General features: G+C 34.8%; 2 protein-coding genes across 9 annotated transcripts in view; one reads left to right on the plus strand and one right to left on the minus strand.

Annotated features, from left to right (window-relative positions):
* ASB5 (ankyrin repeat and SOCS box containing 5) overlaps positions 1 to 8,425 on the plus strand; it is a 40,324-nt gene extending 31,899 nt beyond the window's left edge. For all 5 annotated transcript variants that reach the window (XM_059470022.1, XM_059470023.1, XM_059470019.1 and 2 more), the window contains 6 exons: positions 1,244 to 1,323; positions 2,386 to 2,493; positions 3,836 to 3,986; positions 4,120 to 4,254; positions 6,255 to 6,446; positions 7,819 to 8,425. In XM_059470022.1, the coding sequence (XP_059326005.1) occupies positions 1,244 to 1,323; positions 2,386 to 2,493; positions 3,836 to 3,986; positions 4,120 to 4,254; positions 6,255 to 6,446; positions 7,819 to 7,946 (794 nt within the window). In that variant the 3' untranslated portion in view covers positions 7,947 to 8,425. The remainder of the gene's footprint in view (positions 1 to 1,243; positions 1,324 to 2,385; positions 2,494 to 3,835; positions 3,987 to 4,119; positions 4,255 to 6,254; positions 6,447 to 7,818) is intronic.
* A 2,661-nt stretch (positions 8,426 to 11,086) lies between these two features.
* WDR17 (WD repeat domain 17) overlaps positions 11,087 to 25,451 on the minus strand; it is a 44,749-nt gene continuing 30,384 nt past the window's right edge. For 2 of the 4 annotated variants that reach the window (XM_059471102.1, XM_059471103.1), the window contains exons 21-30: positions 24,673 to 24,761; positions 23,443 to 23,542; positions 22,198 to 22,337; positions 18,699 to 18,810; positions 17,852 to 17,993; positions 17,661 to 17,763; positions 16,718 to 16,819; positions 15,581 to 15,676; positions 15,229 to 15,412; positions 11,087 to 13,537 (exon numbers count right to left, since the gene is read on the minus strand). In XM_059471102.1, coding sequence (XP_059327085.1) covers positions 13,418 to 13,537; positions 15,229 to 15,412; positions 15,581 to 15,676; positions 16,718 to 16,819; positions 17,661 to 17,763; positions 17,852 to 17,993; positions 18,699 to 18,810; positions 22,198 to 22,337; positions 23,443 to 23,542; positions 24,673 to 24,761 — 1,188 coding nt within the window. In that variant the 3' untranslated portion in view covers positions 11,087 to 13,417. The remainder of the gene's footprint in view (positions 13,538 to 15,228; positions 15,413 to 15,580; positions 15,677 to 16,717; positions 16,820 to 17,660; positions 17,764 to 17,851; positions 17,994 to 18,698; positions 18,811 to 22,197; positions 22,338 to 23,442; positions 23,543 to 24,672; positions 24,762 to 25,451) is intronic. The other 2 variants (XM_059471104.1, XM_059471105.1) reach the window with 2 other exon arrangements.

Consider the following 25,451-nt stretch of genomic DNA (forward strand, 5'->3'; position numbering starts at 1 on the left):
TCCAATAGGAAACAGAAACAGGGTCTATTTCTGGGGTGTAGTTATCTTAGAGCTTAGGCTGGTGACTGCCAGTGATTGAGCAACAGCCTTTGCATTTCAGACTCATTGCTTTGCCAGTAAATGCAGTGGCTGGCTCTGTAGGCAGTCCCTGCCCATGGCAGAGTCAAACCTGCATGCTTGGAAAAGTCACCTGCCAGTGTTAGCAATTCATCATGCCAGGCAATTCTCTCTGTGTTTCTTCAGGAATTTTGGGCAGCTTGATATAACTCACACAAGTTATTGTATTGGCATTTTACAGTTCTAGTGATTTTGTTCTTAGAGGAACAAATACTGATAATTCATAGTACATTTTGAAGATGTTTTTTTCCTTGCCCAGCCTCTCAAAACTGAATTTTCAAAATTCCTGCCATAAATCGGTTTCAGCTCTGGCTGCAGCCTTGGCTGGCTAGAAGGGACCTGTGAGTGTGCAGTCTTGCAGAGGAAAGGGCAGGTCCTTCAGCAAGAGCTTCAGGATTGCTCTGGAAGCTGGGCTGGGAGTTATGGAGGGTTATGTGTGTGAATGCAGGGTTGTTGTTGGGTTACTATTCTTTTTTACCTTTCTCTTTTGAGGGTGATAAATAAATGAAAATTAAGGCCAAAACTTTACAGTAGACATATCTAATTATTTTTAAGCCTAATAGTTTATGGAATGAGAACTTAGACTTTATATCTTCTTTATACTTTTGTAATTTTTTTACTGTGATTCTCACTGTATTGTTCTCCTTGCACTTGTGTAGCAGCTTCAGATTAATCTGACCATACATAAAGATTCCCACATTGCTTTTCATATAAACCAACTTCTTTGTGACTTCTTCAGGCAGCTTTATGTCTGGTTTAAGTTCAAATAATGCCTATATTCCAGCTACAAAGTTTTATTATGTGTATTAAAAATGAACAATGCAAAAATAGAAGTGGAATATGGTAATTTATTAAATTTATTAAATTTATTGAATAGATGACTGGTATCAATATCTCTATATTTTGTACTGTGGACTGCATAATAATTTATTAGAGATGTGTTACAATTAATAATAGAGCACTATTTTACTGCTTAGAAACTGATGATTTCAGTCTCTAAAGAGGAAAAATTAATTTCATAGGACATTTGACTTCATTCTGTGTATCATATTTTCTGCTTTGGTCTGTGCATTCCAAACCCTTTCTAATTCATATGGCTTATTCAATAAATGTTGTTGTTATATAGGTTCTTGGGCAGATCGCTCACCTCTGCATGAGGCAGCCAGCCAAGGACGTCTTCTTTCTCTTAAGACTTTATTGTCACAGGTGAAGGCTCTGTTTTTACAATTGCTTTCATTTTTAATGTCATTTAATTTCTCAGCATAGATTATTAATGCAGATTTAGTATGCTTTGTTATGCTTTTTTCACTTGAATTTTTCAGAGCAATACATATTTAGGAATTTTTCATATGATAATATTTAAGCTAGTATTTAAAATATTTCCTCTGTATGTTTCAACCCCCATCCACCCCTGCCCCCCCCCCTCCTCCCAAAAAAATCCCAAACCAAAATTGTGTCTAAATTTATGTCAGTCATCCCCTCTTGCATGGTATAAATCAATATAAAGCAGTTTCACTGCTTTAAGCCTTTGGGTAAATAGAGCAAGTCAGGAAAATACTAGTTAACAGGAAGAATCACTGAAAGATTCTGGGTTTTGCATTGTTGTCATTTAAAAAAATTGCTAATATCAAAGGGAGAGACTGTAAAGGCTAAATTTTAATATTAAAATATTGTCCTATTAGCTATTTTCAATATTAAAAATTTTCAATATTGAAAAATTATACTACACATTTGATGAAAGCAGGTAGACAAAGTTGTTAGTTCTTAAGAATCAAACAACATCTACTGCAAAAAAATTAGAAGGCTTGGTGATTTTACCAATTCAATAAATGTTTTCTTTGCTAAAAATTCATAGCTTTGGATATTTCACCTGTTAAGTCACAGGTTGGAAGAGTCATAGGAGAGTGTAGACTCAGGACTTTGTGGGGTTTTAAAGATTAACAAGAGTGGAGATGCACCACCCTTCCTCTCATCTGTTTCAGGGTTTCACTGCCCCCCAGTTAAATTTTGTTCCACATAGCTACTTGGAATTTGCCATGTTCTGACTTGGGTCTGTTGCCTTTTGCCCTGTCACTGTGCATCTAAGCAGTCTGCATATTTTATGCCTATTTCTGATTAAAAATAAATGTTCACTGAGCATTAATTTATTGCGAGTTGAATTTTAAGCCTATTTAGAGTATTGTAAACTATTCATTTGAACAGTAGTGTGAGGAAATTATTCTTAATAGGTTTTGTATGATCTTTAAATACCATTCACATCTATTTTAGGGGTACAATGTAGACACACTAACAATTGACCAAGTAACTCCACTCCATGAAGCCTGCTTGGGAGACCATGTAGGATGTGCAAGAATCCTCCTTGAAGCAGGAGCAAACGTAAGGCTTTGGTATTGTTTTCTTTTATATGAAGTCCAATTCTAACCTTTGCTTAACTAAGAAGGAGATATTGCTTGATTTTAATGTAACTGGTCTCTACTTACCTTGTTCATCTCATGTAATTACAGCTGCCATCTGAATGCTAGCAAATGAGTGATGGGCAGCCACTGAGGCAGTACTGAGTTGGAGTGAGTCTGTTAGCAGTCTTCATTATGATATTTCACTTCAAAAATATGGAATGCATTCCTCTACTGGGTTCCTCTTGTTTGAGGTGGCTTTCAGGAGGCTTTTCTTTTAATCTTCAGAATGTGTGCTGTCACACTGCACCTCTGTGCTCTTAAAATTCTTTGGTATGAGTAGAAAAAAGCACAGTCTCTTTTCTATGCTCCTGGCATAAATGGTCTTATCTTTTATCCCAAAATGAAAATGGGACTTCATGGAACACTTTCAGTGCAATATCTGCTGACATCAGAGTTCAAGTGCATAGTCTCTGATCTTTGTAATGGAAATATTTACTGTTCTTAAAATTCAGTTTGCAGAATCATGTGGAAAATGTCTGTGTTATTATAGAAAAATAAAAAAGATACATAGATATTTCCAAAGCAAATTTCTCCCTACTTCATCTAGCACAAGGAGTCTAAAGATACAAAACTATAAGAAAAAAAAAATTCTCACCTGGTTATTTTTAGTGTTTGTAATTGTTTTGGTGGGTTTAGGGGGTACATGGAAGAAGATGGGCCAGAGTCCTGGAAGAAGCCTTCTCCTCATACCTGTTTTCCTTCCTTTAGTATTATTAGGCCTCACAAACTTGTCTTCTTTGTCTCCTTTCTTTCTCACACTGGAAATATTCAGTTGAAGAGTGAGGTTGGTATTAAAGCAGTGAGCCTGTGCTATTAGTTTTGTCTCCATGCTGAGAAATATCACTTGAATCCGGAGACTAAAACTACAGAAGAAAATGGCAAATAATCCTCAATTCCTGCCAGAGCTGTGGAGAGAAGATCCCTTTGTCCCATTAGTATGCAAAGTGTAAATTTTCTGTTTCATTGAAACAAGCTCAGTGAAAGGACTTTTGAAAATTATTTACTGCCCAGATGTCAATATATGCTCTTTAGTATTCCAGGTGTTTTTATCCAACATACTTTAACAAGAATAACAGTAAACTAATTCCAACTGAGAAGCATGGTAAGAGAAAGACAGTTTCACAGAGACTGGTCAGTTAACTTGTTATTTTAATGAGTACTTTTTTTTTTTTTTTTGTATTTTATGCAATTTCTAGCTATTTCCTGTTTAAAAATATACCTTTCTTTTAATTCTTTTTGTAAATAGATTTTATATATTCTAGGTAAATGCTACAACAATTGATGGAGTGACACCTTTATTTAATGCCTGTTCGAGAGGCAGTGCAGCATGTGCTGACCTCCTGTTACAGTACGGTGCCAAAGCTCAGTGGGAGTCCTGTCTGCCATCACCAACACATGAAGCAGCCAGCAGAGGTAAGAAATCAGCTCCTCAATAAACATGGAGCAGCTGAGCAATGTCTCAGTAAGAGGGTTAAGAAATGTGTGTGGTTTTGTCCATGAGGCAGCATGCTGAAGTCCAGCAAACTGTCGTGCTTTGTACTGACAGGTCACAGTGAATGTCTGGAGGTACTGATATCCTGGGGTATAGATGTTGACCAAGATCTTCCTCATTTGGGAACACCTCTGTATGTAGCTTGTGTTTCACAGCAGATCCATTGCATTCGAAAGCTTCTTTATGCAGGTATGTCATGATTTAAACAAAATATTACTGGTCTGCAAAATAAGCATATTGTACTCACCTTTCAACTAGCTGTGCTCAGCCAATTGAACAGGAACCCTTGCTTGCAGGGTTCTACTTCAAAGTTTAGGCTGAATAATATTTTCTTATCATTTACTTTTTTTTTTTTGGTGTCACAGTAAGCTTAAAACAAAAAAAGTAAGCAAAACTAGTAAGAATTGAATGTTCAAAATTTCAACACATAGTGCAGCTTTGTAGATATTAATTTTCTGTCGGAAAAAGAAGGGTAAAAATGAGCTTTGAGAAATTTCATATAGTAATCATTGAGATTTCAGTCAAACTCCTTTAGCAATGAAGTCCTCCTTGCTTTCATTCTTCAGCAAGTTCTGACTGATCTTTGCACAAGGCGTAGAGGCTGAGTTGCAGAGGGAAGGGGTGAGGTAAAAGGCATCTGATCCTAAATTTCACATTATTTTTTTAATCAATGGATTAGAGATGTTGAAGGCTGGCTCTGTTTCAGCACAAGGCCAGGGACACAACTGGCATAGCTGAAAGACAGTTTGGTGCATTTCAGGTATTTACATACAGGGCTTTTACATCCTGCAGAACAAGGAATTAAAATGCATATATGAATAATTCAGTCTTGCTATCATTGCACCAGAATAGTTTTTCTAGTTGATTGCATGCTATATTTAGAACTTAAACAAGCAGTTAAAGTGTTTCTCATTGAGTCCATCTTCTCGGATGATTAATTATTCTATGTCATGATTTTTTATGTTTAAGAACAGCAAAAGTATAATTAGCATACTTTGGGATTCAAATACTACTATACAGAAAAAACAGTAACAGAAGGGCATATTCTGCATTTGTTGGTGCCCTGAAGTAGAAAAGGGTATGTAAATGGAGAATTTAAGTAACTACTTATGTAAATTAAATTTTTTCATGTTTTATCAGTTTGTGACAATGTACTAGAAGTTCAAAAGCAGGTAGACAATGAAATAAGCAAGAGAAGGCAGAAGCATGCTCCAATTGTTAATATAAGAACAGGGAATTATTCAGATTTCAGATCCAATTACTATAGACCTGTGACATTATTATTTTACTCAAATGGACATTTAAAATGCAAAAAGTGTTGAATCAGGGAGTAAAGTTGGTACAGAAGGCAATTATTGGTCTCACAAGGTCAGTAAGAAGTCTGAAGAAGGCTGGGTTTTAGATCAACCAACAGCTTCCATGTGTAAGGGAGATTCTTCCACACTAGCTAGTTTAGTTTAACTCTCGTATGGGTTTTTTTTCTTGAATATGAATGCATTATTGCAAATTAATTTAGTCCATTTTAATTTAAAACATGTTAAAAATTACATATTAATATAAAAGTGTACTAATTAGAACCCATTAGAGATTAGAGAATTATTGGTTTGGGATTTTTTTTCCTATTAGCTTTCTTGACCATGTATCTCACCTTAACTAAAATTAAAAAAACTAATTTATAGATTAATAAATAAAGGTTGGATGGGATGGGAGTTTATTTCAAACCCACTGCCAGCTTCAACATGTGAAAAATTATAAGGTATTCAAGATTCTTTCTTGAGTTGGTGTATTCACAAAAATATACATACAAAACTTCAGTTTAGTGATATTTTTTTAAGACTTAAATAAGGAAAGTATGTTTTTTATGTAGTGCAAATTTTCTTAAATATGAACAAAAAGTGCTTTTTATGATTAGGCAATGGTGATGCTTCTGTTATCTGATTGGTACCTGATGCTTTTTTAGCTGGTTGTACTTGGATAATAAAACCTAGGCTAAAAAACTAAAACCCAAACAAAACACTGATGTGATTAGTTATAGTTCTATGCAATAAAATAATAATAAAGTGGCTAAATGCACTATGGCAATCCAGACCAGTGGTGGTTTTTATTTGCTTTGTAGCCTCATCTTTCTTACTCAATGGCAAATTTAATTAATCTCTTCTTACGTCTCTTTATGTGCATCTGCCCACCAGGTGCCAACGTGCAGAAGGGAAAGCATTTGCAAACCCCACTCCATGCTGCTGCCCAGCATTCTAGTACAGAGATTGTAAACTTACTCCTTGAATTTGGGGCAGACATAAATGCCAAAAATTCAGATTTTGAGAGGCCTGTTGATTTAGCTGCCCCAAGCAGTTTAGTGGAGACACTGCTGCTCTTCCATGAAGGTAAGTTTTAGATGTTTATATTTGAAAACTGCAACTTGTGTTATCAAAATAACCAAACCTACCTAGAAAAACCCCCAATTTAACAGTCAAAAAAACCCATGTTATAGAAGGTAACACTAGGCTGTATGAAATGATTATATGAGCATTCAGGTAATTTCCTTTCTAATTATAAACATACTCAGCAATATTTAGCCTCAGGCCAGAGCCCATTGACCAAGCAGCATCAGAATTCATACAAGCTGAAAAAGTATCGCCGTATATTTATTGGGTGTTTACTTAAGTAGATATTTAAGCTACATTTTTATTGGTTTTTACAGAGCTTTTTGAAAAGAAACAGAGTATTTAAATTTCAGGTTAAAAACATATTTCATTTTGTTCAGCTGTCATAATATTTTAAATATGTATTTTATGTGCATATAAAGCAAATTATTTTGATTATGGGCAATATAAAAAGAGTAAGAATTTTAATTTTCTAAATTTTCTTTACAAAATTTTCAAAACCTGAGAAACAGAAGACTAAAGAGTCTATATTTCCTCAAACCTCTTAAAGGTCTATCTGCCTTGTCAAGAGAGAATATTGCAAAGAGAACTGGACTTGTTTAGACTGAACTATGTATAATGTAAAAATAAGCCACAAGAGAATGCAGCTATTTCAATAACCATGGGCGTCTCTTTAGAGGTGAACTGACAAGTAACACTGATTCATGTTTACCTCCAAAAAAAAACCACCCTGTAGTCTGAATGCTGCTAACAAAACCCCTCGAAAAGCTATATGTTTTCACAAATTTACCAAGACTAGTAATGTTTTTAAAAGTTAGAGCAAAGAAAAATATTACATTGCATGAAACATATCCAGGTTTATTGTCCAGAGAAAATAGCATTTTTAAGGAATGGGGGGCAGAATGATAAAGACATTACGATTAAGTAGTAAGACCATTAAATATGGTCCAGGATCTTGGGGTATTTTTCCTGCTTATTCTTGTTGCAGTGATGCATTGGTATTGCAGCTGGTAGTGCTGTAGCAGGTATGGAACCTGTGCTGTGAATTAAGAAAACCAAAACAACAAGTCTGCAGTTTTTAAAAATTATTGACATCAGATATTTTCTGGGAACTGGTTTTTAATTTAAAAAAATCTGACCTTGTCTTGCTTTCTTTAGTATTTCCCTAACTGTTTATTAAGGTTTAAGCAGCCCCAGTCTTTGTCTTTGAGGGGAGAAAGACAGTGAAGGAAACGGAATGAAGAAAAAGGTCATATTTGCAAAATATGAATTTTTTTTTCTTTTTTTAGAAATCTATTATTGTGTGAGGCAGTTGTAAAACAAAGTGCTGGCTTTTATAATTGTACAATTAAACTTCTTTCTTTATTTGCAGCCACACCATCTTCTCTTTGTCAGCTCTGCCGACTATGTATCCGAAATTACATAGGAAGAGCTAGACTGCATCTTGTTCCACAACTCCAGTTGCCAACAATACTTAAGAATTTCTTACAGTATAGATAACATAGTAATTAATTGTTAGAAACTTAAATATAGCAAGTACATTTTTTTCTGTTTATTGTACATTTTATCTAAAGAACTGCTGGGCAGAAAAAAAAAGCCTTTCGCATATTGCTTAGAAAAATGGTATCTTTGACACCTGGTGTTGGAAATGTAATAGCAATTGGGAGCCATTCAGCAACTAGTGCCAAGGTGCTAATCCAGCTGAATTGAATAAGTGTGCTGATACTCTGGGACATGATTGTATAACTTTACCTTAACCCTTTATAGCTTTAGTGCTGTTAACTTCAATTGTGTTTATGTTTTTAAAATCTGTTTCACACACCTCAACCACAAAGAGTTTCTTCATTATTATTTGTTAAGTTTGTCCATTTAGAGTCAATATTTTATGTATTTTCCAATCTCTGTTGTTTGTGTACCTAAAAATACTTGGTCATGGGTGCACTATATGCATTGATAAAAATAAAACAATTAAACATCAATTCTTTTTCTTTTTCTTTTTATAGACAGTTCATTAATCACAGTGAGAAACTTCCTTTACTCTTCCTCACTGCCTGTGCTGTGGATTGTAATTAAACTGATGTTAACATAACTTCAGTTTTTTATAGAATTCTGTTTACTGGTACAATTAGGAACTTACTTCTCAAAATCCTTAATACGGAGATACTTTTGGTATCCTCTTATAAAAAAGAATTTTATGGGCACTTCGGTTATCTTTTCATAACAGTGCTGTATCACAAGAATTTAATGGGCATATTAAATAATTACTTGCCTCAGAGAAAGATATATTTTAATATGTAGTGTCTGTGAGATTTCTGAAGGCATATAGTAGGAGATGTGGATACTGAATCTTCAAGCTCAAATTCAGGAGGTGAATACAAGGTTTCAAAAATGTCAGTTTTCTGTATTAAGATGGGTACAGCTCATGAGAGGACATTACTTCTCTTACTACATATTTTGTAAACATTTACCCAGCTCCAAAAATCCTATTGCAAATTCCCAGAATACTCCAGCAGGCATTTCTGTGAAAAGGTATTGTTCAACTCTAGCCAGAGACAGAATGGTGACACCCCCAAGGGACATTAGAAAACCCTGAGGCTTTGCTTATGCCCTTGAATTTTTGATGATTGTGATCTGAATAGATTAAGATGCAGGACTCCTCCTTTTCCCTCTTCTCATTTGCTGTTCTTTTGAGAACAGATTACTTTCTCAGTGACTGATGCTCAGTTCCTGCAAACCAAAGCACGGGACATCTGAAAACTTGCCATTTGCCCTTGGTGATTCACCCTCTTCCATTCCTTTTCAGTGACTCCTTTCAGTATTTATGTTTCTACTGGAAAGATGATAAGTGAGGAACTAACTATAGAGGAAGCTTTCACAAAAAGGAATGCTTACTCAGTTGCTAAATAATATGCTCCTAATAAAAAATGTAGCTGTCTTGACACTGTTTAATAACCTTAATTTGCTTCTGTTTACTGCAAAAGCTCTAGTTAGGGGGCTTTTCTGGAGTCCTTGGAAAGTCAAATGCAGATATGAGGAGCTGCTTAGGAGTCCATCATATCCTGAGTCTGTACTGGGGTGTGTGTAGTGGTTTTTATTTTCATCCAGAAAGTAGCAATTTGTGGTTTTAGGTACAACACCATTACTGTGTATTACTCCCACAAACAAGCCAACTTTGAAGTGCCAAGCCAACCACAGCACTGCTGAACTTCTCCACGTAGAATGAGCTCATTTAGAACCTCACCTTCAGGTGTACATATATTTCTTTTCAAGTTTCATTCAGACAAAGTGGCAAAAAAAGTTCTCATGTTCTAGACACCTGTATCAGATTGGAGCAAACACAGCTATTCTGCAAAACACCTATTTGGAGCACAACTAGATAAGGTTAAAAGTTTTGCTGATTGTCACACCAGAGTTCAGGCCATCTCACTGCAAATAGGTGTGTTCATGCTCTTGTGGCATTTGCAAAATTTATTCCCACCATTCTCCATGATCCCTGCCACCATCCAAAGAGTGAACAAAGACCATCTTGGTAGTTTACAGGTATTTGGTAGTATTTTTGTATGTAATTATACAGAATAGGGCACTAGTCAGAAGAAACTGGCTTGTGGTAATACCATTACTTTGATCTCAGGCAAGAGGCACTTTTCAACATAAACTTCCATCTTTTGCTAAGAGATAATTGTGTGAAAATTGAGTTCATTTTGTCAAGATGAGCTGAGTTGGATTGGGCATTGCTTCTTTTACTATGTGACAGGGACAAACAAATGAGGGAATGGATGTTGTTGGCCTGGCAGGACTATGCACTGGGACATGTCTCTGGCAGATCAGAGCCCTGTGCTACTTTCACATACCAAAAACACAGGGCAACAAAATACTTGGTGTTAGTGCTTGGTAAAATCCCTTCCAAAAATGATCCCTTGTTTTAGCCAGAAATTACAGATTTGTTGCTCTTCTCATGTTGTCAGGGCCCTATTCAATGTGGCTTTGATGGGTTGAATTCTTAGTATGAAAAAATGTTATGTATAAAAATGTTAGAAACCAGGATCTGAAGCAAAGAGTGACCCAGGTCAGAGCACTGTTTAAGTGCCCTATTACAATAAAGCTCTTACTTAAAGAACTGTTATACCAGTTTAAAAGTGTTCTAAGGCATTTTCAGAGGAAAAGAAAAAAAAAAAGTATTCCAGAGACCCACAGGAGGCACTGCACTGGTGGGTGAGAAAGCACGTGGAGTACAAGGTTCTCCCTGTACTTCTCCTGGGCCTGCCCTGGGGCTGTGGGCTGCTTGGCTCCGGCCATGGCCAGGGCAGCATCACTGGCCCAGCCTGGCAGGAGCCCTGAGCAGGGTGGAACAGACAGGGCACCATTCCACACATCATGGCTTTAAAGTCATCTCAGACTGCAAGTGCCAGTGAAGCTGTCTCTGAAGATAATAAACGTGTCAGTACTGTTGGGACAGATTATTTCCAAAAAACAATGGATTTGGTTTTGCACGGATGTTGAACATAACAGAGATTTAATAGTAATTGGAAAGCACTAGCTGTGTAGCTTCGTATGTTTTTTTCATTTAAATGGAAATAAGACTTTTACAGAGGAGTCAAACAGTCTTTTGAAGACAAAGTATTCTTTAATATTAAGGGGGAGATATCTGTATTTGACTTGCTATACTAGACAATGAAGCTACACATTAGCAAACAATCTGAAATTATTTTTGAAACTGATGAAGCAGTTGACAGTTGCAACCACAGCTGTAACAGCAGACACAAATACAACCTTTTCTGCATATTGCCCTCACTCACCACTGTACAAACAACTTCAAGGAAAATACAACCTCGTGCTATTCACAAAGACTGTTACCTGATGGATCCCCAATATAAAAAATGCCCTTTGACTTAATTTTTGTATTTTAGCAAGGAATGAATTCCTAACCCTCACTCTGTAATTTAGAGGGAGTAGATTTGCCCAAGATTCCATGTTAAGTCATAATTTATGTGCAACACATTGATGCAGTTATTCTACATATTCAATATATTTTAACTGTGAAATATTAATAAAAATTTTTATGATACAACAAAAGATTTTAAATATAGTAGAATGGCAGTTGAGTTAATACTTCAGATCCCAATCCTCAGTCATGGGGCTTCATGATCAGTTCTTTTTTTGCTCTCCACCTCTGTATCAAGAACTTTTACATACAAGGTTGTAAGATTTATGTGCTAAAAGACAGAGTCTTTCATTTGACAGAAGCAAGATCAGATACTGACTGATGGAAAATTCTTTCAAAAACTATGAATTTTAACTTCTGAAACTGAATTCTTCTTCTGCAAGTACAATGGAGTAAACAAAGGAAAAATATTTTCAGAGAATACTTGCAGGAAGTAAAAGATTTGTTTCCAGCACCCATGTATAAAAATGGGGGGTTTAGGGTACAAAACAGCTGTGTTCCCCACCCAATATTCTTACACCAGAAACCCTGTAATAATACTCTAGAACATTAACAGAGGATTTTAAAGAGGGAGGGCAAAAATCCAACCCAGGATTTTCTTTGATTTCTAATCTCCATCCCAACATTCCAGCATGGTGGCATTGTTATTTCTATAGTTAAATAAGGGCAAGGCTTGCCTCTAAATTGAGGCTTTTTTGATAGGATCTACTAAATAAAGACCCGATACTATTTCCAGTTTTAGAACAGTTGCTTTAGAAATAATTCTGCCATTTTTTGATTGTAACCTCTTTATATTTAATGTAACTATCAGGAATTTAAATAAATTTCAAAATTTATTTTAAAGTAGCAGCAAAAAAACCCAGATGAAATAGATTTCTGCTTATGTACTAAGCTAACAAATGCTTAGCTTATTAAGCTAACAAAAAGTATTGCAACCAAGGCATCTTTTCTAAAAGTGAGCAATTCTGCTTATAAGAATTATTAATAAGAATAATGAGTATAATATTTGCCTTATAATAAATTCCATACTATACACAGCTTTTAATATTTTTAGTATTCTATTGCCATGACTGCTTTTCCATTTGAGTGCAGATGTAGTAAATAAAAATATAAATGCACAAGTACTTACTTCTGGTCTGTCATATTATATGCATGTTTATAACTAATACAAAATGTAAAGAGAAAACAAGCTTTTTAAATGTATATAGCATAGTTAAATAACTTCAATAAATATGCTGCTTTTTCTATACAAAGCCTTTGTTAAAAAAACCAAGAAAATTTATAAAGAGTTTTAGCCTCCGGTGAAAGCATAACGGAGAATGTTGCCAAATATGATCCTATTAGAAAATACAATTCTGTAATCTAGATAATCTAAATAAATAAATAAAAAATAGATAATCTAAAGAAAACATAGATAATCTACACAAAACATAAGTGACCTTCTATTTGTACTGCTATTAAAGCACAATAACAAGTGGATGAAAAAAACACCTACTCTTAAAATTTTACTTTTGCTATAGAACCCTGTGTGTAAAAATTAGTTCAAATTAAAAAGGGGGACAGTGTGAAACAGCCAAAATATTCCAGTCATTCTAAAATAAGTTTGGAGTTGCTGTGAATAAAGTAAATATTTCTATGATTATATATTTGGAAGGGTGTTTATGGGTTTCACAGTTTATTATCAATATTTTGGTAATATGTAGATAGTTACTTACTTTACAAAGCATCTATTCACACAAAGTTGACAAAAATAATTGTCTGATGACAATATTCTTACAAAAAAATGACATGGCTATATATGAAATTAGGACTTTTTCTTTGGATTATCAAATAACTCTTTTCTTTGGATTCTCAACAAACATTTGTATAGAAATCCTTTCATTCTCATGTTAAAATTTTCAAAGTTCAAGTAACTGACCTGCAGGAGGAATCAACTACCACCTCTCTGTCCTTTGACAATCAAGGTTAAATCAGCATTAACTCCCAGAGTGTTATTTTAAGCTCTATAAAGTACAGAGGAAACACCTCATCAAAATGGGTTAAGTCGTATTCCTGTTCCTAATGGTGAAAAAGGATTCACTTTGGCCCACATCAAAGCATCGTTCAGTGAAATAGTAGATTTTCCATCTTCGAGGAAGAACACAGGACCCTGTGAAGCAAAAATGTTTGGGAAGGAAGAGAAAATGAAATTATATACAGATTGTGTAAAGGCCACAACAAAAAGCATATTTTATCTCAGAAGAACATAAATGCCTTGTTTAGACCTATCCACTATGTTCATACAGATATTTTTCCCCACTCACTTAGAACTCTGATAGCAGTGACGTGTTATGAATTGAGGGCACTTATGTTCCCAAATCTGTCAAGCCAACCTTTCACAATATTGAAATTTTTAGTTTGATGTGTTTTATTGTTATTTTATATAAGCTTGTCAATTATTCTAGAGTTAAATTTAGCTTGAATTAGAAACTGAGGTAACAAGCATTTTTCTTCAGAATACGGTCCCTATTTCATCATGGATATGATTATTATTTCTGCTGATCCTTGCTTTTCCTAACCACAAAAATCCTCTTGATATAATGTCTCCATGAATTGTTTGAAAAGACAGTCTATATGCAGTCTAGTGAATAATTTTAATTATTCACTATGAAAAGGACAAAGTACTCATTCATGTGATGGAAAAAGAGCTATTTGCTAATTTATTGATTTGACAAAATGTGCTCTGAAAGCTGCATTTCAATTTCAGTGCTTTCTTAAAGAATTATGCTCTCCAAACTTGCTACATAAAACTTGTAAACCCATACAAGTAGGCTGCCCTGCTTTAGTATTAACTGATTTTGATTGTTGAGCCAATCTGCATGCCCAAAGACACCACTCCTAATGTATGCTAATCCAGAAATACGGATCCTGTCGATGAGAAGCTGGTGACACCATATTTGCTATTCTTGTTGAATGGACTCTAACATTGGCAGCTTTACATGTCTGTTAGAAAATGTTGAGAGTACAGCCACGGATAGAGACTACTCATCTATTCTGGAAGTGTTGAGAGCAAGTTATTTTAGATTGATGGTGAGTAGTTGAGAATTTTTTTACCTCAAAAATCCCACTAGCATTTTGTAAACTCTAATTTTCATCAGAAAACTATCCATCCCTCTTAGTCTTTAAACCACCCTGTTACTCTTTGGGCTGACATCTTACACTGGACAAAGGAAACAGATTCAGTATCACCTAGGAAAGTAAATTCATACTGAGGCATTTTCTGGAGTCAGGAGTAGTGTTTTCAAAATCTTTCAATTTTCTCTTTATTAAAATAACAAGATATGCTAAATAGGTGTTATAAGGACTAATGTGTATTAATCATAAAACTCAATGTGAGCGATGAATAAATATATTTGAATATTTAGTCTTCTAATGTCTGGATTTAATTAGTCATGAATTCCAAGTTTTACATTATGCATTTCCATAGAGATAAAAACCAAAACGAGAAAAATATTAGTATGTGGTTGAAGACAAATAATCTCCTGGCTTTTATTCTAGCGGTGGTGAGGGATTAGCCAAAAGATACATGCACTTTAGATACAACGTTTGGCAAAGGAAATCTTTAATGTGTAAATGAAAAGGTTTTGGATTTTGGAAATGACAATTATTTGACTGGAGAATTCTTTATACAGTCTTTCTTATATAGCAGCTGTCACTTCCTGTCAATTTAAGTCTGCTTCTGTGATAACAGGGTAAACCTTTTTCCAGCCAAATGGTGGGAGAGACCTTTGATTTATGGCAACCTCACAAGTAGTCAGTGCTATCAGCAAGAAAGAGCACTTCAGCTCTCTGAAAGCGTACCTGGATCTTTAGCCCTGTCAAACAGGAGGTGTGAACATCTGAATGACTGGGAAGATTTGATCCAGTGACACAGTCTGGCCCAACCATTCCTTTCAGAGGCTCCCCCTGAATTCGTGAGACAAGTACTGAGTACAGAGCTCTCTGTGATTCAGAGGGCGGGGTGCATGGCAACTCATCCGTGGGCCTAGGAACATAAAAGAAATCTGGTTTTCAACTTGGCTTCCTAATTTGTGTGAAGAGGTTAAGATCTGCAAAGCAGTTACATTCAGACTTTACAAAGGGAATAAATTTACAGCTAAACAGTTAAATACTACTAGTCTCACTCATGGTAATTTTATACTTTTCCACCTACTTGTTTAATTGTGTGCAAGCTCTCCATGCATCTAATTCCTCAGAAAGCTGTTCAATTTTCAAAGGTACAGATACTTCCCGTCTTTTTAAAAGCTGACTGAAAAGGAATGGAAGTAATTAAAGTCCTAATTAATCCTAATAATGACAATTTTCTTAGAAACAAGACATGATAGACAGTAGTAAAATAAAACTATTTCCGATTGGATATGGAATAACTATGGAAATAAATTGATCCTTCACAATATACACTATATTAAGCTTCAGTAATACTCATACAAGTTATAGAAGTATAGCTTTATATTTAAATTTTATTTTAATTATCCCTATTTACACTTTATTTCATTTGCTGTATTTTTTTTAACTTGAGGCCACTCTATATTTCAAGGCTACATGTGGTTTTATTTCTTAATATTGTCAACTTTACTAAAATTAAGGATCCCTTTTGCCTGCACATACCATATATGGTAAAAATGCAATTAGAGAAACATGGTTCAACACATACATTGGGACAGCCTTGTTTCACTTGCAGAAAGCAGTTTCAAAGCCCTTGCAGTAGGTGCATTTTTTTGTCAAAATATAATATAGGTGGCAGTTACTACCTGACCTAACTCTGCCATCTTTCATTTGTTTTAGGATCCCTTAAAAATGTCCTGCTTAAGCATATAAATTGTCCACCTTAAGCAAGTAAGTGTCCAGTTTAAGATGGGCCAGAAACTACAAACCAGTGAGTCTTGAAGATATTGGGCAATCCAAGAACAAAGCTTTGAGCGGTGTTGTTTTGTGGTTCTTTACATAATAAATAATTGAAAGCTTTACAGCCATAAGTAAAAGTATCACAAACTGAGTCTAAAAGACTGCTTGTTACTAGTCTAATAATATCCATATCAGAATAGCCCTTCTGTAAAAGCTTGTATTTGATCTTGTTATTTCTTTAGGTTCAGAAAAGAAAAAACCAAACCAACAATAAACAAATGCTCCTTTTCCTTTTCTCCAATCCTCTCACCAAGTTTCAGACATGAGGATAGCTAAGAGGAAAGACATGTTTTCATTTTTTTGGGATGTGATGTGAAATGGGATGTATGGCATATGTCATAATAAAGACTGAGATTGCCCAGAGTTAATGAAAACACTGTATTACCTTGTATACTCATATAGTGCAGGTACAATGCTGTTGTACTCTCTTCTGATAGCAAGTAAAGCACCAATGTAACCACACAAAATCAGTAACTCATTCCGAAACCTATAAATGAACAAGTATCAATCATGAAAAACAACAAGCATTTGGAAAAACATTAAACAAACTCATATTCCATCCACCTTTTGTGGAGAATATATGTTCACTGATTATGCTTACTTTCTGTGTCATGGACTTGTTTAAACAGACTGCATCTGCTTCATATTGATTTCCATCATTAAATTTTAAATGACATTTATGACACAATTTTTAAGCACAATTAAATAGAGTTACACAAACAACATCACTCAGACCTTTTAATGTGATAGAATGTAAATGTAAATAAATGTAAATAAAACTGCCCCAAATATTAGTGTAGATTTCAGTTTCACCAAGTTTCCCCAACTTTTTTCTCCTTTTTGTTCTTCACACATATACTCGTGTAGGCACCTAGGCCTAGCTGCAACCATCCATCATAAAGGTGAACCAGTGCTATCCATCTATTTTAGAGTTAATTCTGAGTTAATTCTGACAGCTCAACGTTCCTTAATGCTTTGACATAAAAGCCCACATGATTTGTGATACCACTTCAGCAAACTGAAACCAGAGCTGATCAAGGTGAAGCTCCTCACATAAGACCAATATTGATTCACAGATTGTAAATGCTCCACAGAGAAAGCAGCAATAAAATATCTTTTTTTTTTTCCTTGCTAAACCTTCATAGTTTGGGAGAGTCCACATTCTGTTCTCCAGACTGGAAAAAAGCATGCTTGATGGATTTTTTTTTGTGTCCCTCCTCTGTTAAACAAAAAAATGATACTAACAGTGTGCACCTATATATATATATAATCTGAAAGATTCCTTAAAGGAAAGTCCCACTTTTCTAAGTCAGGGAAAATATACTCACTCACTACACTTAGGCAACATTAACTGCTCAGTCCGTATGTAACTTAAAAGATCAAGATATGGAAAGACTGAATCTAAAGTCCAATCTGAGCCACAGAGTTGTTCTGTTGAAAAATAAAAAGAAAAATATCTCATAAGGAAAGTTATACAGACAACTTTTGCTTTAAAATTGTTCTTCATCCAACTATGTACCTTTCACATATTGAATGCCAATAGGGAGAGCCTTTTCAGGTTCTGTGCTTAACAGATAGAACTTCATTGTTTCAAATACATCCCCATCTGCCTGAATTGTCTCTGCCACTCGCATACATTCTTCCACATCAGGAAGATTACACTGGAAAACAAACATTTTGCCAGAAAATTACTGAAATGTTCAAACACTTTTTTAAGATGCAGAGAAATACTGATGTTTGCACACAACAAGAAAAAATTCTGTCTGAAGGAGTCATTGAAAGACATACCTGCATATATTGCGCATTAAGAAAGTAATCTACATCAAAGCAGCAATGGAAAAGGCTCTGTAACTTTAATTTAAGCAGTACCAGTTTTCATTGCTAATGTTTTTGTGAAGCTTTTACTACTGTTTAATAAATATGCAGTCTGAGTCACACCCTAAGGGAGAGCAACCAAAGCAGACCCTTCTGCTGCTGAAGAGGAAAGGGGACATTTATGGACATAACAGGCGTAAAATATAAAACAATTCAGACTACAGAAAGTTGATCTGCCAAAACATGATTAGGCTGCACATCTAGTAGGTTATAAATTGTACTGACAGGTAATTCTGAAGATCATAAGGTACTTCAGAAAGTAACGTGTCAGGGAAAGAGTGCACTAAAGGATAGAAATTAAGAACTAAATTTATTGTACAATACTGAAGATAAAGTCAACAAAGATTAATAGAGGAGAAAAGACTATGTTACATATAAGATGTGAAAGTCAAATTCATCCTGTGGTTTTATATGGCCTTATGTTTTTTGAAATTAGAAAATGAATCAATACAAAACCTTATTAGATTCAGGTAAATTCTTTTACATTGTACCTTTTCATGCAGGTCATTTATTTCTGCTGTGCATCCAGGATAAAAAGCACATAGTTTCACTAACTGCAGTTTATTATCAGGAATCATCATAAGAAGATCAACTGCTAAATCCCTGCACAAACAAAAGATGACATATAGTTACTCTTGATGGTTTTTAATAGAGGGAAGCTATTTTCCCTTTACATTCCTAATAAAAGAAGAGATTGCTGAAAAAATACTATTTCCAGAGAAGTGCAGAAGCAAGCTCAGTATCTAAGAATATTTTTGTTCAATAAATGAGGCTTAATTATTCATCTTACTGGGAAGGTCATTCATTAATGTTCTGTTGCTTCAGTTGGTTGAATTAAATAGTTGCGCAATTCTTAAGCCTCAGAACCATCTCAAAGTGAAATGGAAGAATTTGTGAGCAGGGATGGGAAAGGAGAATAGGAACACTCCAATGAGAGATAAGATGATAATGTGGTTCCGTGTCATGAAGCCATCTTCAAAATTCCAGGCTTCTAAAGCTTCATGACATCAACATAGGACATCTCTCAGTCATCCAGAATGGCCTGGTGCTCATGCGACACAGAAATAGAGAGATTATACGGGAAAAAATGTGATACCTAATTTTATCCTTCTCAAAGGAATAGTGTTTGAGCAAACTGACATTTCTTACATTTTCCTAAACTTTTTACCATTTGCTACCCTATCCTTCACACAACAAACAGATGAAGGGAATGTATAATATTAGGAAATTATTTGGAAATTGTTCTGTTTAAGTTTTAAGAACTGCTTAATCTCTGACTCTTCTATTCAAGCAGACATCATTTCTCCTGTGAACCTCAAGACTGACTTGCCCCTTTGTAAGGCAAAAAATGCTACTGATCACCTCTGGATTTTCAGAATGTGGTCCTTAGCTTAAAAATGTTCATTTAAGCTATTATCCAATATTTGCAACTGCTTTCTATCTCACTTTCAAGTGTTAATAGCAATTAAAAATTAGGACACTTAGAGAAATTTGAAAAGCTTGTGACTTTATTAAGGGAAAAAAATAAGCTTAAACTTTCTCCAAAAAAGTAAAATACCTGTATCCAAGTGATGGGAAGCTAAAAGGAAGACATTGAAACAGTATTGAAAAAAATTTTGCAATAATTAGAGAGAAAATATCTGATAGAAAACAATTAAACTACAACAGCAAATCTATGGGTCAGGGCAACTGACTTCAACAGCAACAACAAAAAAAATAGCTTTGTATTTTATGCCTTTTGACAACATAAAGAAATTCATGCCAAAAGGTCTTTAGAAAATCTGTCATAGTATTACTGTGCAACAGCTACTTTTCCAAGTTACAGAAGCATTCTTCCAGAATCTAGGATATTTCACAAGTTCTTAAGCTATATTCAAGATCACTTACTTACATGTACTAATCTTCATAAGCAATTTAAACATTTTTTAAGTTATTAGAAATTTTCTTGTCAAAAAACTGAAATCAAATATTCATTTGAAAAAAAGTACTTCAAAGAAGATAATGGCCTACAAGTTGTGCTACGTGGAATGATTTTTAAGAACCTAGAGATTCTAAGAAACTGGAATGATTTTTAAGAATTAAACTGAAAATACTGTTGGTATAAAGATCAAAACAAGGTGGCTAAGTTTGCATATGCAGAATTCAGTATCTCAGGTAAAATATGACTAGCTTTTTGAATAGTAGAAAGTTGCTTTTGACAATATTTAGGTGTTAAATACAAACAAAAATGTGTCCTTAAACATTCACTCATTTTCTCAAGGCTTTAGATTTGGGAAAGTGCATGAATGTTCAGGGGGGTTTTGGTTGTTTGTTTTTTTTTTGCTTGATTTTATATTTTAGAGCATTTCTAAAAACAACCAATCAAAACCCAAGAAACATTCCACCGTTCAGTAACTGATTTCTTTATTAATTCATCAGGATCCTTCTGGTATTCCTTTTGCTGTCTACAATAAAGTGCTTCACTACAGTGAAGCATATATCCCTAAGCATAACTACCAGTAAATTTAAGAAGGGAGCCCTTCAAATATCAGAGACCCTTGAACTCCACCTTCCCTATACATGATCTTATGAGTGCAGTTAACTAAAGGGATTATGCTGTGTGAAAATCCCTTTATTACAAAACAAAGAGATTCATGAATCTCTGATCTTTTCCTACAGATATGCTGCAAGGCTGAAAATCAGAATCCAGGATTGCAAAGTGTTCAGCACAGTGTGTGAAACCCATTGAAAAGTCCAGATATATACTTGGGCAATATGCAGTACATCACTTTAAAATTTTATCACGTACAGACTTTATCACCATGTAGACTTCAGTGTACACATGCTATAAGCTTACAGCACCTTTATGGACATAAACATAGATGCCATACCATTATAAGCAGTAATTACAGCCCTGAGATGAGAACAAGCTTTTGTTATGGAACTGGAAAAAATATGCACTGTTTCTTTAACTCCAGTACTTCTTATTGGAGGCTATATAAAAATCACCCTTAACAATCAAAGAGCTTCAGAAACCTTAAAAGCTGCAGATGGAGTTGCCAAAACAACCCTATTAAGACTGGTGCAATGCAGACATGCTAAACCACTGCAAAATGAAAGCAGCAAGTCACCAGTTTCTTATTTTATCTTTTTCTACAATGCTTCATTGTCTAATGAAAGCTAAATATTCTAATGTTCTAATCTTCTCTCTAATGTAGAGGAGTTCCACTATGTTTCTCTCAGACTACCTCTAAATACATTAGCAAATACTAACTGTAGAAGAAAAACTGATCTTAAACAGTTTAAGTACATACTTTTTGTGAAATGTTAATTGCAAACCAGTTATACAGCTGCCAAATACACCTTAGAAAGGTTTTCTGCTTTTTCATTGTTAGACAGAAAAACAAGAAGCTGATTTTTTCAAAGTAAAACCACTACAATGAGGAAAAGAAAATTTTCCACAGAAGGCTTCCCCTATATGCAAGAGAGAAGTTACTCCTGCAGAACTAAATAGCAATCTTGTTTCATCCTTAAATCATTGCAGGAGTCTTGTGTTCCTAATACCAATAGAAGATAATTCCTCAGACCCATAGTTTTATATTTTTCAATCAAGTACTTAAAAATCACTTCACATATCCTACTTGAGCTGTTCCTTTTGACTTTTTAACTCAGTTCCAGCCTTTCTTTTTTTGAAGCAGTTCTTTTTACTCAGTAAAAACTAGGACTTCATAAGCTACCTGTTGCCCAAGTATCTAGGGTGTTTTTTTCAGTGGGTTTCATACTTTGACAATGACTCCTTTCTCATTTACAATGCATACAGAATATATTTTGAGAATATTTGCATGCCCTGTACTTCAAAGGTCTAATACAGCAATCCTTATTCAAGCAGCAATTTTTATTCTCCCTTCCCATTGTGGTTTGATCTCTACAAAAGTTTCACAACGACAAAACTTGATTGCTTTGTCAGGCAGAAAATTTTAAAAAATCTTGTTTGGATTAAGAAATTCTTACCATGTTATAACTGCCATACATTTTCTTGCTAGTAATTCTAGGGCATAATGTGTTGCTGGTGCTGCACTTTCTCCCAACACAGTACCCACACTGATTGCCAGCTCCAGTTCATTTCCACGAATCAGGTTTGCCATTGCAAGCTTGCTCAATGAAAAAATTATATAATTAAAGGACAGAAGCAGTTTTGGCCATTCATCATGTTGAGCATACAACATTCACCTATGACACTTTTTACAAACGGACAAAATATGCAATAGTTAAACCCAATTTTATATATTTTGGGTCTCTCGAATGAGTAAATAATTGTGCACCATTTGTTAATGTGTTTTTAAACTACCAAATAGATTTCCTTTAGCAGTATCTTCCTTTATTCAGCTGAAGAGATCACATAAATACAATACCTAAAATGCATGCTAGGAATTCGATCTAATCTTAAGGACACTAGCATTCAGAGATTATATTTCCCCCTCTCTTTCAATGAAAGGAGACTCAAAACCCCCAGAAAACAGGAAGGATTGTCCTGTTCTTACTCTCTCTGAGCACAGTTACTGATAGGCATAGCAGAATGTCAAACCCTATGAGACTACACAATAACTTCAAATATGCCTGTTTAGAAATATAAGAATTTACTGATTCTCAATTTCTCTTTGGGAAGAAATTATATTTTTTGGGGGGGATAGAGGAGGAAAAACATGTTAAGCTAACAACAACAAAATCCAGCTAAAATGAGGAAAAGAAACAATTTGTAAAACTACAAGCAAATAAAAAACATAATAAAATGTTTCCTACATGTCAGTTCTATTTTTTGTACTGAGGCGTGGGGTTTTCTTTTCCTATTTACTTCTTCATTTAGACTGCAAATTCTTCAAGGTGGATGATTGCATCTTCTTTAGCACAATAACTTCCAGTTCTGAATGGGTATTTTGGGTCACCATAAACAGTAACACTTAGATGTATATATTGAAGGTACTTAAGTATCTTACCTTGTCTAATATAACAAGATATTGTAAATAAAATTCAGCAGCAACATGCTACCTTCTGTGCATGAGAGAGACCTTGAATTTAACAGAATCAAGGGAGTTCTGCTACTAACTTTAATACTACAACTACCTAACTTTGCGTAAGTATAGAAAAATCAAATGCCAAATACCATTTTAGAATATGATACATACATTTTAAAACGTGTAGAGATGTAAAAAGGAAGTAAATATTGGCTTTTTCATTGTTAAATAAAAAAAAAAATACCTCTATATTTTCGACAGCCAAATGACAACATGCTGCAAGCACTGCACGACCATCCTGGAAATACCAATCTGCCAGTTCTTTACTGACCTTCTGCAGGAGACTGCAAGAACAAAAAAGAAATTCTACAAGGTCACTTTAAGGTTGGAGTGCCTTGGGTCTTAATTTATGTAGTTTACCACATTTGCTTCTGTACCCTAAAAGTTGCTATATTTGGCTCACAGATAATGACACTACTAGCTTGAAAAATGCAATCTGTTTGAGGTTCATCCACTGCTTATGTTGGTACATACTAAGGTGGGTCAGTTTCCCAAAGTTTATATCAGTAGGAAATGTCTCTTCAGATTGACAGAAGGAAAATCAAATACCTGGATATCCAATCTGTACCTGTAAACTCTGCACTAGTACTTCTCTAATTGCTCAAAAACTGCTTATGTAAATGAAGTAACTACACAGCCTCCAAACTGTTTTTCTTTAACTACAACTATAACTTGATCATGTAATTCAGGTTTTTGAGTGCTGTTCTAGACAATGCAAGGTGCATATTTGGTTTTTTTTACGGACATGGACAATGAGAATCATGAAACTGCTCGTGTTGGAAGGAACCTTAAAGATCATTCTGTTCCAAGTCCCCTGCAATGGGCAGGGATGTCTTCCCCTAGACTGGGTTACTCAGGGCCTCATCCAACCTGATCTTGAACACTTCCAGAGATGGGGCAGCCACAGCTTCTCTGGGCAACCTGTTGCAGTGCCTCAGAGTAAAGAATTTTTTCCTAATATCTAATCTAAACCTACTCTCTCAGTTTGTTTTTTATTTTACATTATCAGAGCCTTCACTTATGACAAAGAGCAAACCTTCAGGAGGAGATTGTGTGTAATAACAAGGGATCACAGATACTTGTTAATGCTAAATCTTACTCACCAGAAGTTCTCAGTTAATACACTATATATTTTAGTGCACAGGAATGCAACTTACATATTGAGCAAGAGAAAAGGACATTTATAATTATAATGCACACATATGAAAAATCCATTTTGTGCCAGGAGGCACAATAGGGAAGTAAGTGTAGCATCAGGTAGTTAGTAACTCCACTAACTAAGTACTACAAGATGCAATATTTTGTTGAACACTACATTGCTGATGCCAAATTAAACCACCCTGCTTTATCACCCTTAATGACTTTACACTCTGCAGTAAAATGAGTTTTATAGTTATAAACTAGAACAACTTACTCATTATAATCATCTGTATTGTTTCCAGCAGAATTTGAAGTTCCACTTGTGGAGAGTGTCAACATCTGTATATTTCCTTCACAAGCTGCCTGGAAGTGAATGAAATATAGATTAATTAATCCAGAATTCAAACTGAAGATGAAATGAAATTTTTCAATAACAATAAAAATAATCTAAGATATATAAAAATCATTCTAAAGCCCAGTTATAAAAAAGAAAATATTTTAATGTATAAACTAATTAACTTATTCATAGCTAAATCTTAGTCTAGTTTTATCTAGCCATACAAGAATTCTACTGAAGCAAGAGACTTCTTCCTTCCTATGCATTGGTGCAGGATTCTTCAGCATTTGGATATAATGGATGGTGAAGGCTACAATTGATTTTTACACCCCAAGTAGCAAGCAGTTCTGAGGGAAGGATGAAGTCCATAGATACTGCTCAGGAAATCTGGAAAGATTTGCATATAGTGGCTTAAGGTGAACTTTTCTTTGTATCTTACAAAAATTTATTTCTAACATTACATACAAAGAGATCAGTGTGGGTTAAAGTGAAATCAGTTGACAAAGTGGTGGTTGGTAAAGGGATGGACTCAGTGATCTCAGAGATCTTTTCCAACCTAATTGATTCTGTGAATTTTTTGAAATTCTTTCACATGCTTGAAGATGTAGCTGGGATAACAGCATTAAACCTCAAGGCTCAGTTACAAAGGAAGGTAAATCCTGGCATTTTGTTACTCATTATTATCTTATTAAGCCTTTCAGACAGACTATTCTATG

Source organism: Ammospiza nelsoni, chromosome 4 (assembly GCF_027579445.1).
Source record: "Ammospiza nelsoni isolate bAmmNel1 chromosome 4, bAmmNel1.pri, whole genome shotgun sequence".
Classification (NCBI taxonomy): Eukaryota; Metazoa; Chordata; class Aves; order Passeriformes; family Passerellidae; genus Ammospiza; species Ammospiza nelsoni.